The 12,588-nt window shown below is 43.0% G+C and overlaps 1 protein-coding gene across 3 annotated transcripts in view; it reads right to left on the reverse strand.

Annotated features, from left to right (window-relative positions):
- The window catches only part of RSU1 (Ras suppressor protein 1), a 184,624-nt gene that overhangs the window by 6,184 nt on the left and 165,852 nt on the right, over positions 1-12,588 (reverse strand). The window contains exon 9 of one of the 3 annotated variants that reach the window (XM_065398976.1): positions 11,112-11,195. The exons of the other annotated variants lie outside the window; for them this stretch is intronic. Within the exon in view, the coding sequence (XP_065255048.1) occupies position 11,195 (1 nt within the window). The 3' untranslated portion in view covers positions 11,112-11,194. Of the gene's footprint in view, positions 1-11,111; positions 11,196-12,588 lie in introns of those variants that run through there. 3 annotated transcript variants of the gene reach the window in all.

Genomic DNA, 12,588 nt, shown 5'->3' on the forward strand with positions numbered 1-12,588 from the left:
CTAAATAGTTTGAGACCAGTCTCAGCTGATTTCAGAGTAAGGGTCAGAGTCTGACTTGCCCCCCCCCAACAATATGTGTAGATCTGTGTTCGTTGCAGATTGTTTTTTTAAAGGCTAAAAACATGTGGCATTAGAGGACAGCACATTAAGGTAAAAGATTTGGGGCCCTAAGCATTTCCAAAGAGATTCCAAAATACAGCCATGGGAAAATGCATCGCTTTGTCACTGTGTGGTGAAGGAACAACTATAGGGGTTTTTATGTAGAGTGCCATGAACATGCACAGTCACACACAATCCTGGATGAAATACTATCATCAGGTACCGTATCATAAAAGGTGAGAAAAACATGAAAGAATCAAAATGCTGCTGCTTGGTGTAAATACACTGCTAGCTTCTCTAGTTTGTATGCAGTGATTATTATAATTAATACCTTAGATACTGTAGCTAAATATTTACTTCAAAAGAACACACAACAACATTTCTCTCCCCCAGCCCCCAAGCAGGTTTTAGCCCTGCCTGCCACTGTTTCAGGACTCCATGCTGCAAATGGGGCTGGCGTTTCCCTCTGTGGGAGCTGCTACATTGCCAATGCTTCCTCAAGGTAGCCCTTGTACTGGGAAGGAGACAAATCCAGAGAATGCAGTTCACCTTTGCAGTGTGTGAAAGACGGAATTTTTAACTACTTTGAAAATGTCTTAAAATTTGTTAATTTACCAATAACTGTTATGTTTATTAATTAGGTGACTGTTAAATTAACAATAAACGAACAAGTAATATGAAAATCTGGTTTCCTCACACATTCCAAAGTGAACTGCATTTCCTGTGTTCTAAGTAGGGCAGTTCAAATAATTTAAAAAGATTCACTTATTCAATTAATTTAGTTCACCCCTGTGTTTGCAAATGCTCTGAGAACAGATGGCAGAATTGTCAGATGTATTCATTATTTGAAATTATTTGTGAATTTCTTCAGCAAATAATTCTTGGTATGCAGCTTGTTAGAGAACAGTTCACTGCGCATATTCAAAGCGTAGGCTGTGCTGGTTAAACAAGTCTTGTGGTGGTGTTTCTGCTTTGGGATTGGTTGGCTAATATCACTAAGCAACAATGAAGTGCTGCCAACATTATAACAAAGGGCTCCCACAAAGATGTTTCATCTCAGTCAGATACACATGATGTTTCCTGGATAAAATAATTTCCCCACCAAAACACGTCCATCAATTCCATACGCTTCCCTTCTCCAAATCCATCAGTCTTTCTACTCCATCACTCTTTTCCATTTCCCAACACCTTATGGTAGCTGCTCCATGTGGCTCCCTCTCCTGGCAGCTGTACTTCACCGCAGCACCAGTGATGGCATGCAGGTATCCTGCAACCTCAACTGGTAGTGGGAGTAGCAGATGCATTGTCCTGCACCTTCTTGCAGTGGCTTGGTTGTCAAGTAAGGAACAGGTAGATTGCCTATAGTGGGGAGCTGTCAAACCATGGTTCTATATGCGGTTTAGAGTACACATGGGCAACTGCTGTAGCTCTTGGAAGTGTCAGATCAATGGCCTTCCTCAAGGCTCAGTTCTTTCACTGATACTGTTCAATGTGCACATCACTGACCTGCCAGCTACACTCTCCCACACATTAATCTATGCGGACATCTGCTGCAGCTACCTAGCTCAGTCCTTCTCAGAAATTGACTAGGTCTTAAATGATGATATGAAGCTCATGGCAGACTACTGTAGTCGATGGTGCCCACAGCTGAGCTTTTCCAAGACGGTTTCTAGTGCATTTCATCTGCATAATGCAAGCCACGAGTTTAAAGTTTTCCTCAACAGCCAACGCCTGCAGCATGCTCTAAACCCACTTTACCGCAGTGTGACATTGGATAGGTCATTAATATACTGCAACCGCTTGAGGGAAGATGGCAGCCAAAGTCAGCACTTGAAACAACGTGCTCAGATAATTGACTGGTTCGATCTGGGGTGGAGCACCTGGATACTTAGAACATCAGCCCTTGCTATTCAACAGCAGAGTACTGTGCTCTTGTCTGTTGTCGCTCAGCTCACATGAGGCTGGTCACTGTAGAGCTTAACAAAGCTGAGTATTGCTACTAGGGCTTTACAGGCAACTCTGTTGCCATGGCTACCAATACTTAGTACCTTAGCATGACCCTGTATTTGCCGTGAGAAGGCCTCTGTCATGCTGCTGGCTAAGAGCTATGAGAACAGCGACCTGCTTTTATACGCAGGACCCTTCAACCACCTGCCAGCTCACCTGTCTTCTAGACGCCCTTTATGGTCATTTATGCCCCCACAGGACATGACAGTGGAATCTGCTTGGTGCAATGAGTGGTCAGTCATTAATCACTTTCTTGTCACCAACTCAACCATCTGTCCACCAGGATTTGATTTGCAAGTCACCTGTGGTCATCCCTGTACCGGTTTCGAACAGGACAGACAACTGTGTAGCCAATCTCTTTAAATGGGGCTTTTCTAATGACCCGCGAAGCAGCTGAAGTCAACTTCAGTCTATGTCGCACATCCTTGACGAGTGCCCACTGGCTTACAGTAACTCCTCACTTAAAGCTGTCCCGGTTAACATTGTTACGTTGCTGATCAATTAGTGAACATGCTCGTTTAAAGTTGTGCTCCCTTCTAACGTCGTTTGGCAGCCGCCTGCTTTGTCCCCTGCTTGCAGGAAGAGCAGCCCGTTGGAGCTAGCTGGTGGGGGCTTGTAACCAGGGTGGACCAGCAGCCCCCCATCAGCTCCCCGCTCCCCTAAATTCCCTGTGCTGCAGCCACCCAGCAGGCTACCAATTGGCAGTTCAGCTGTCCCTCCCCCCACTGCCATGTGCTGCTCCTGCCCTCTGCCTTGGAGCTGCTCCCAGAGACTCCTGCTTGCTGTGCAGGGGGAGGCTAATGTCAGGGTGTCCCCCTCTCTCCTCCCCCTGCACCCTTTCTCCACATAAAGCAGGGAAGCGACACGGACAGAGAGAGACAGAGAGAGCTTGGGGCAGCAGCTGCTGTCGCAACTTCCTGATCCTCTTAAAAAGACAATGCACTTAAGAGTGGGTCAGCTTACTTAAAGGGGCAGTGTGCATCTCTCTCCCACACACAAGGTGTGTGTCTGTCTGCTATGCTATCTCCCCTCCCTCCTGTTCGTGCTGCCTTGATGAGAGGCTACATTAACAACGTGTTAACCCTTGAGGGCTCAGCCAAGTGCTAGTTCATCATTTAGCAGTAAGGCATTCCCTGGGAAATACCCCACCCTCTTCCACCCTCTAACTTCACCACCTCAACCAAGCTTCACAATCATCATAGCTGTGAACAGTGTTCAATTGTTTGTTTAAAACGTATACTGTGTGTATATCTATATAATATATAGTTTTTTGTCTGGTGAAAAAAATTTCCCTGGAACCTAACCCTCCCTGTTTACATTAATTCTTATGGGGAAATTGGATTCACTTAACATCGTTTCGCTTAAAGTCGCATTTTTCAGGAACATAACTACAACGTTAAGCGAGGAGTTACTGTATTTTGACGGCAGGCTCTCCACCTGGCTTATGATGAGGCCATCACATGGCCAGGCACATTACACACACGCTGATTATGGGTTCTATAAAATGTTGGGTCTCATTTGGGTTTTGAGGTGGGCAAGATTCCTCTGACTCTAAACTACAAACAAAAGTGAAACCGACTAGCCTATTTACACAGTCCAAGCTAAACCAAAAGGCACAAAGTAAATAAAAAGAAGAGTAAACTAGGTTTCTAAAATGTTACTTTTTAATAATACACTTTAAGGCCAGAAGGGACCATTGTGATCCTCTAGTCTGACCTCCTGCTAACTCAGAACTTTGGACTTTCCTGAATTAATTTCTGCTTCAAGTTCAATAGCTATGGTTGAACTACAGCATATATTTTAGAAAATGAGCCAAATTGGATCTAAAATTTTCCAGTGATGGAGAATCCACCATAACCGTCGGTAAGTTAATAAGGTGTCATTAGTAAGGTAGGTAAGGAAACTTTTACTGGCTTGTGATGTTTAATCTGACTGTGATTTTAAGTAAATTGGAAACAGCAGCTTCGGGAAAGACTGATTTTATCCACAGTTCCTCGAGTTGATCTTTCTGTGTTAATGAAGTTAAACGTTTTTGTTAAAGAATTCCGAGAGGATGCTTTGCAATTCTTTTATAATAAAAAAGCCATCTTTTAATACCCTCTGAGCATAACACCTTTTTCAATTCTATACCTTAGATGGGCACCTTGATAGAGGAGCACTGTTGGAAGCTTATACAAAATCCCTTTAAAGAAAAAGAAACACACCAACAGTTGCAAAAATGACTAGTGATTTTGTGTGTTAAAGAGGCCTGATTTGCAGCAGATGGGTGCTCAGCACACCCTGACATTTTCTGAAACTGCTGAGCACCCATGCTTTAGAAATCGGGCCTCTTTAAGGTGTATTGGGTTGGGCACCCAAAAATGGAGTCACTTGAAAATCTTGGCCAGTGTGTACAGCAAAATAGAAGCATGAAGGGGATCTCTATAAAACAATCAAATGAAGAAGCAGGATGCACTTATAAACTTAAAAAATGCTCCTCTTCCTGTTCTGTGAGCAGAAACCTAAATTAAGATTTCATTTAGAAAGTCTGTGACACTGACTAGATGTCCCCCAACAAATCCAGAATAGTCAAAAGGATGCCAGAAGGGGTTGTGGGCAGAGGGTTATCTTTCTCCACGTAAGGTAGCCTGACCCAAACTAGCTCAATTTTGAACAAGCAAGAATCATAATTAGAAAATATTACTCATTTAGGCCCTAGGTTTGCAAGTGGATCCACAATGGTGGCCCTTATTGCTCATACCGAGTCCCATTGACTATCCCATTCTGGCACAAGGGGCTGCTTATGCAATCCTGATTACTGGGCCCAGGATCTTAGATCTTTCTCAAAGCATGGAATATTTGTATAGGAAATTTTGCTTAGATCCTTTAGACATGTGCAACAATGGGCTAGACAGAGACATTGCTCCTATCTCCAAGTGAGGAGGGGCAGGTAACTGCAATAGCCCAAGAAAAGAATTGTGATATTCAGAATCATGACTCACTCCCTCGTTCGCCCCATGCTTCATGAGGGAAGCAATCTGCTACTGGCCAACACCAGGGTACTTCTCAATCTGTGACAGTTCACATCCGCTGGCCAGCCACCATCCTGCTCTGCACAGAGAGAAGAGGGAGTAGAGGCTGTGTGAAGCCTGCTCTGCCGTCCATGTATAAGCTGGTGAAGCAGGCTGCCCAAGCAGTGGAGTAAGGGAACACCTTACATCTCATTCTGTCTCTGCATGGAGCAAGTGACAGTCTCCCAATCTGTGAATATCTTACTATGGGTACATATCATTTATGTCCTCCACCCCTTCCATCTCTTGCTCTCTTCCCTAGTAGAATGCTTGCATTCATTTTAGAATATTCAAGTAATGGAGAAACTCAATGAGGTTTTTCTCTAAGCCCTTACTCCTGAGAATATCCATTGACGTCAGTGGGAATCTTAAAAGATGTCCCCCTTTCACAGCTTAAAATGTATTTTCCCATCCACATTTGATTAGGAGAAGGGTTTAGGCACCAGATAGAGGTTTCACCCCCAAACTCTACAGGCCTGAAAGGGCTGAGATGTCCTTTTGGGCAAGTGGCATCCTCCAATCTGATGAACGAGAATGGGAGGAGCCAGAGGGGTCAGCTATTCTAGCAAGAGGCAGTGCAGGCCGTGGAGCAAAATGCATCTACAGGAAACAGTGCTTGTGACCACTCTAGTGTGTGTTTTGTTTACTCAAAGTGATCTGTAGCATCACACCTGTGTCTTGTATGTGCCTTACTGTCTGAGCATGCAGTATATAAAGCTGCACCCTGCACTGTTACACTGATTTATGTGGTTGGGACTATAGTCTGGGCCACTGACTTGAGATCAGAAACACCTGCCTGCTCTCAAACTAACCCTGGACAAACAGTGAGCAAAAATACATAAAACATATTCAGACCTTCCCTGACCTAGTAAAAAACAGTCTTCTTTAATCCCCCCCTTACATTAATGCTGCTGTTCATGTTAAGCCCTTTTAATTTAAAACCAATAATTATATGTTTTTTCTTAAATGTTTCAGCAACTGATTTCAAGGTTCTTCATACAGTTTTTGGTAAAAATGGTCACTGTTGGAAGACAGGATACTGGGCTAGATTAACCTTTGGTCTGACCCAGTATGGCCATTCTTATGTAGAAAGTAGTGGCCCCACTGATTCATGTGTTTGGAATGAATAGCTGTATGCAAGCAAAGGTCAGGGTAGTGCAGGTTTATATAGGCTTCCTAGAACACATACTGGTATTACTGGCCATGAGCCCCATCTCTGCTGAGCTGCTTCAAACTGCTCCCTCCAGGGAAACGTGTGTCTAACGCTATAAGTGCTTCTATCAAGATCATCTAACCGCAACTAAGGGGTTCCATGTCAGTGGGTGGAATTAGGGATCCCACTTTGCCTGTGACCTTGGTGGCAGAGGTGAACGCTTCATAGATTCATAGAGTTTAAGGCCAGAAGGGACTAAGATCATCTACTCTGATCCCATGCATGTCACAGGACAATACATTTCACCCAGTTGCCCCTGATTAAGCCCAACAACTTGTGTCTAGCTAAAGCTCATCTTTCAGAAAGGCAACCATTTTTCTCCCCCCACACTCCAGTTCTATGGGAGAAGGAAGAGTGGGGAAACCAGAGGGTTTCCCTTTTGGATTGATTTTTTTCCAACCAGGCTGCTTTAGCAATGCAAAAATGGACTTTTGTTGTCTCTCTCATGAAATCCTTTCGTCAGGTTCCCAGCAGTGACCCTTTAACTCCATGCCATTGGTCCAAAACAGCCCAAGTACATTGATCTCCAAGACCCATGGCGAAACCCATCTTTGTGAGCAGGTGCTTGGGGAGAGCGAGGCAGATTAGTGTGGGGATTTTGTTTGTTTGCTTTTAGGGTTTATGGGCTATGTGGAGGAAGAGCATTGGCGAGAGGTGTTTACTAACTGGGTGCTGCCTGCTGGATGGAATTTTTAAATGTATTCTTAACTGATGGCATGGTGCCTAAATAGTGGAATAGGCTTTTTTTTTTAAATTAAATATACTGAAATAAAAGTAAGTATTGTTAAGATTCAGTTTTTAGTCCCTTGGTAATTCTCATCTCAAACTCAAACCTGCTCACTCAAACTTTTCCCACATCACATATTTCCTCACACTGAAAACCCTACAATTCTGCAAGACAGAGGTCAATGACTCCTTGCTCATGGAGAGCTAATTACTAGTCTATGGACCTTCCAGATGCATATTTGGAGTTGTGGGGCATCAGAGATGGTGACACACATACTGATTACCACTGGATCATGAAACAACTGGCTATAAGGAAAGCGCATCTCCATTTTCCTATCAATAATTTTGACCAGAGCAGTACACCATTAATATATGGAAAATTATTAATAAATTAAGCAGATCTTTAGTGTTTTTTTCCATGGCTAACACTATGCAGACAAAGCTGTTCTATTCAGGAGAGACCCACGTTACACAGCAGCCAATAATCTTTATGGTAACACTGCAGTGAAAATGTCATTTATTGTAATGAACACAGATCATAAGGTAAGCCCCCAGCTACCTCTCCATTATTTTTCATTATACACTTTCTTGCTGTGTTATATTTCAAGAGTACTTGGGGAATTATACCAAACTATACTTACTAGTCAGCTCTTCATTACTGAGATCATACTGTTAAAATGTAATTGAGCAATCAGCAAACTGCACCAGTTATTGAGATAGCACAACACATTGTTCTGATATTTACCTTTTCCTGTTTACATCATCCTTTCTTTAGAGCGCGGTTCTCAAAACAAACTTGGCCACAAATGGGAACAGTATCAGAAGACGAGTAGACATACAATATTTATAGATCGTAAGCATTTTGAGAAAAGGACTGTGCTCCCTTTGAGCTAACAAATCATAACAAATAATTAATAAGAGGCTTTGCTGGCAGCATTTCACCTGATTTCATTTTCAACAGTCCTAGATGAATTTGAGGAGATGAAGAGCATGACCAGGCAAGATGAGCCCATAGCCATTACAGCTGGTGAAAGCCAGCTGAGAAGACTTTGGTCCATTGATGATGTGAACTGTTAAATATGTCCCACTCCATAAGAACAAGATGCTGACCACCCTCTAACAAGCACTGGTTAAACCTTTGCTCATTTAACATTAAAGACCTTGCCCAATTTTAAAATCTTCACTCTTTGTGGATGGCTATGGAGAAGACTACAGTGGAACAAAACTCTGGCACCATCTGATACTTCTGACTTCCTGGGTCTCTATCAACCTGGTTTCAAAGCCTAATATCCTCAATGTGCGGCTCTCCTTCCCAAGCTTTCATTTAGATGCAGTGATGGTGAACAATAGGCTTGATTCTGCTTCCAATAAAATCAATAGAAGTTCTGCCATTGACTTCAGTGAGTTCAGGACTTGGCATATTATGGAGGAGCAACACTACACTCGAAGGAAGAAAATGCAGTCTGCACATTATATAAAAAGAAAACATTTTACAGAGATAATATCTCAGTATAATTTTCCTGGAAATCACTGAGAATTTGTATTTCACTTAAACTACTGAATAAAATGGCTCAGGAAGTGCAAAGATATTGTTTTCTAGATTGTTCACAGTTAACATACATATTTCATAATAAATTGTTTTGTAATTAGTGTTAACAACTCAGGCATTTTTTGAAAACTAGAAAAACAAGCACCTCTTTATGATACCAAGTACCATGCTCATCATTATTTAAATTGTCTAGGCAAAGTCACTGATATGCAGTTTTCATGCAGCCAGATAGGTATATTGTCTATAAAAGTCCACAAAACATTAAAAAAAATATTGTAGTATATTGACATCTAGCCAGGGTTTAGTTAAATGTGCTGTGGACTGCAAATTTGAAACATGGATAGAATGCATCCCCTTTTTATAGCCATTACCAGAAACAGTGATACACCAGTAAACTCACTGTATTCATTAACCAAAGCAGTTGCTGTTACAAGGTGGGCTAATGTGCATCAACACAGTCTGCTCTTGCTGAGCATCTTATCGCCATTAAAGGAAGCAGCGTTCACATCCTACATTGTTGGTACCTATGCATACTCGGGTAATGGGGGAAGATGTGGAATGTAGAAGATAGGAACTAGCTTATTCAATCATAAGACTCCTCTGGATATTCTGAAAGTGTCAAAGATTAATACAAAATGATGTAATGGTGCCTTTTGATCTTGGGGGAGTGGAAAGGGAACATAGATTTGAAACAATATCTTACATTGCATCATCTAACTAGGAAGGTAGGAAAACTAACAATGGAGATCCAGCTGCACCGCTGCAGTCCCAGGTGAAGAATTGCAAGACTCCAGTTGCATGGATTTTTTGAACGTTGCAGAGGTGATATATGCGGGCCTCTGAATCTAGGGTTTCCTCTAAAATGTTTCCGTTAACTTTCAGCATGAGAGATTGGTACCCTGAAACACACAACACCACTCTGATCTGTTTGCTATGGTCCACACTATGCACATTGGGTGGCAAACAGCTGGCTACCACTGGCAGCTGAAGCATGCCCCTCCCCCCACCCCCCAGCACTTGCAACATAAAGCTAGTGTTAAAAAAAATCCTAGATGGTGTGGGGAGAGAAGGAAATTAGAGAAAGATTTGCCAATGGCTCTGTATCTCAGAAGATACTTCATTAGCCTGTCAATAGCATGGGGCTCAGGAGATACATTTACTGACAACTCACTGGCAATTGATTCAGTTCTATATAAAGCTCTTTCTATGCAATTAGCATGCAGATTCACATGAGTTCCGTAGAGAATTAATGGTCCTACTAAACCCCAGTTTGCTCTCATTTCTAAAACAAACTTTTCAGACCTAGACCAAAGCTGTTCCAATCAGATAATCAGCAGCAATTCCCATAACTTCACACTACCATATTCTCTTACATTAGGGTTTGGGTACCACTGGGAAGGACTCATGGAAGCTGCTCCCAGACATCTCTAAGTTGGGCCACTGACAGAGAGTCTTTAATGGACCCTATACCAGTAGAGAATAGGTGTAGCAAATCAGAGGTCAGCCTCACTCTGTCCCTGCAGCCTACACTGAATCTGGGAGTGGTGGCAGATGCAAGGCCCGGAGGTGGCATACATAACCAGCAGAGAGTTTCCTTCTTTCTGAGGGTGTATTCTCTGCTGGCCACTTACAGCCCCTTCATGCCTCTGGAGTTGGATCTGACGAGAGAACCCAGCTTCTAGTATGAGCAAAACTATCTACCATACTATCCATCAGTCCAGCCTTAGGGTAGACAACCAGCACTAGCACACAGCTGCATTAGTACAAACAGTACTTCCACTACCATCCCATACTGAACCAGTCACTTTTAAAGTGCTCTCTCTAGTTTATTGTACTATATTGCCCTGGGGTTAGCTTTCTGGAAGCTGCTCACCTTTACAAATCAATGGCTTTACCGGAGGTCCGGTAAAGTCACGGAATCTGTGACCGCCATGACTAAATTGTATCCTTAGTGATAATTTAGCTTGTGTACTGATACTTCCAGTTCTTCCTGTTTCCCCCCCCCTCATACTCCTCCACTTGTATACAGACATCTAAAACATTGAGCACTCCAGAGTCCCCCAGTGTTTTCCCTTTTGTTGCTCCTATGCCCCTATTGTAATTAGCTATTCCGCTTCCCCAACATTTACCAGTCGGTTGAGATGTTTAGACCTACTGGCGGGCTTTTGTCACCTCCTCCCTTCAAACCTAGTTTGAAACCCTCCTCACCTAGGGTTGCCAGCCCTCCCGGTTTTGCCGGGAGTCTCCTGGAACCAGGCGCTATCTCCCAGAGGCTACTTCAGCCAAACCGGGAGATTTTAGGTGCTAACAGTCTGGCAGTGCAATAGGGCTAAGACAGGCTTCCTACCTGCCCTGCCTCCGCACTGCTCCTGGAAACAGCCGGCACGTCCCTGCGGCCCCTGGGGGTGGGCAGGAGGTCTCTGTGTGCTGCCCCCGCCCTGAGCGCCGACTCCAAAATTCCCATGGGCCAGGAACCGCGGCCAATGGGAGCTGTGGGGGCAGTGCTTGTGTTTAGGGGCAGCACGTGGAGGCAGATTTCCTTGTAGTTCTTCTGCATAAAAATTAAGTTTAAAAAAAATATATATTTAGTAAGGGGAGGAAAAACCCATTAAATAATTAGTTTAGAATTACTGCAATGTGTGTGTGCGTGTGTGTGTGTGTGCGTGTGCATAAAGAAGTGCACATGCTGCAATGAGAAGTTTACAACACCTTTCAGTACACAGGGAAAAAAGCCATTTTCTTGGCGGTGATGTGCAATTTTCACACACAAATGTGTTCATCCAAAGCCAACCTACATGTCTCTGTACCTTATGCTCAATTTTTTTCTCACTGCCTTCAATACATTAAATGCTGTCTGACTCCCACATAAGTAACTAAGAAAAAACCCACCACTATTTCTTTTACAAAATTCTTCAGTGGAATTTTACTCTTATTTTCATAAAATACTAAAAAGTTAGAGATGGGAAAGACCTATTAGTTAATAACCTAATGACTTTCAATTATCCTGTGAAGTGATAACAATGAGCTAAGCTTTGTCACAAGAACAGAGCCTATAGTAAGAGGCAGCACACCCTCTCCCGTAGCCACATTTCCCCCCCACCCCATTTTCCATAATACAGTAATTTACTGCTTATGCCAGCCAAAAATTATGCCCTGTCCCCCTCCAGTAGTGTCTCAACTGTGCTGGCCAGCAAATAAAAGGATGGGGTCAATGCTCTGACCATTCCCCACCACCCTTGCACAGTTGTTCTGTGTTTAGTCCTGCTGACTCCTGGATCCCAGGTCTGTATAGCCTGTGAAGATTTTTTTACTCCCTTGCACAGGTAGGTAATCCAAGCCACAATTTAATTTAACAGAATGAAGCAGTTGCGTGTTTATCCCCCAAGTCTGACACCCTATAGGCCCAATCCTGCAACCCTTATTTGTTTGAGTAGTCACAATTAAGGGTTTGCTAGTTTGGGCTGGAAAAAAAAAGGCACAAAATTGGCATATTACAAACATCATGAAATTGGAAACAACATAAAACTGTTCTGACTTATTTCCAGGCCTCGAGTTAAAACTACGATCTCAATTTGTCCCAAATGATTCTAGAGGAATCAGAGACTTTGCCAATACAGCAGCAATACAGACATTACAATTTTTTTTGCTGTTGAAAAGGAACACCCACTCATGCTTTTTAAAAGAAATTTTGTTGTGCTTGTGGCTGTCTCCTTTTCGTCTCCCTTTCCCCCCCCATTTTTGTCTCTTGCAGACTGTTTTCCCCTGTCAGTGAAGTTTGTGCCATTCTACCCTCTATTCACTGGTTATTCTGTATCCTGGATTTCTACTTTTACTTAACTTCCTCTGTTTTTCTGTTATTTCTTCACACTCTCATTTGCCTAATCAGCTAGTTGTCTTCATGTATTTTCACGGGTTCTTCACATTTTTCTTGCCTTCCTCCCTCT

Source organism: Emys orbicularis, chromosome 2 (genome assembly GCF_028017835.1).
Source record: "Emys orbicularis isolate rEmyOrb1 chromosome 2, rEmyOrb1.hap1, whole genome shotgun sequence".
Taxonomy (NCBI): Eukaryota; Metazoa; Chordata; order Testudines; family Emydidae; genus Emys; species Emys orbicularis.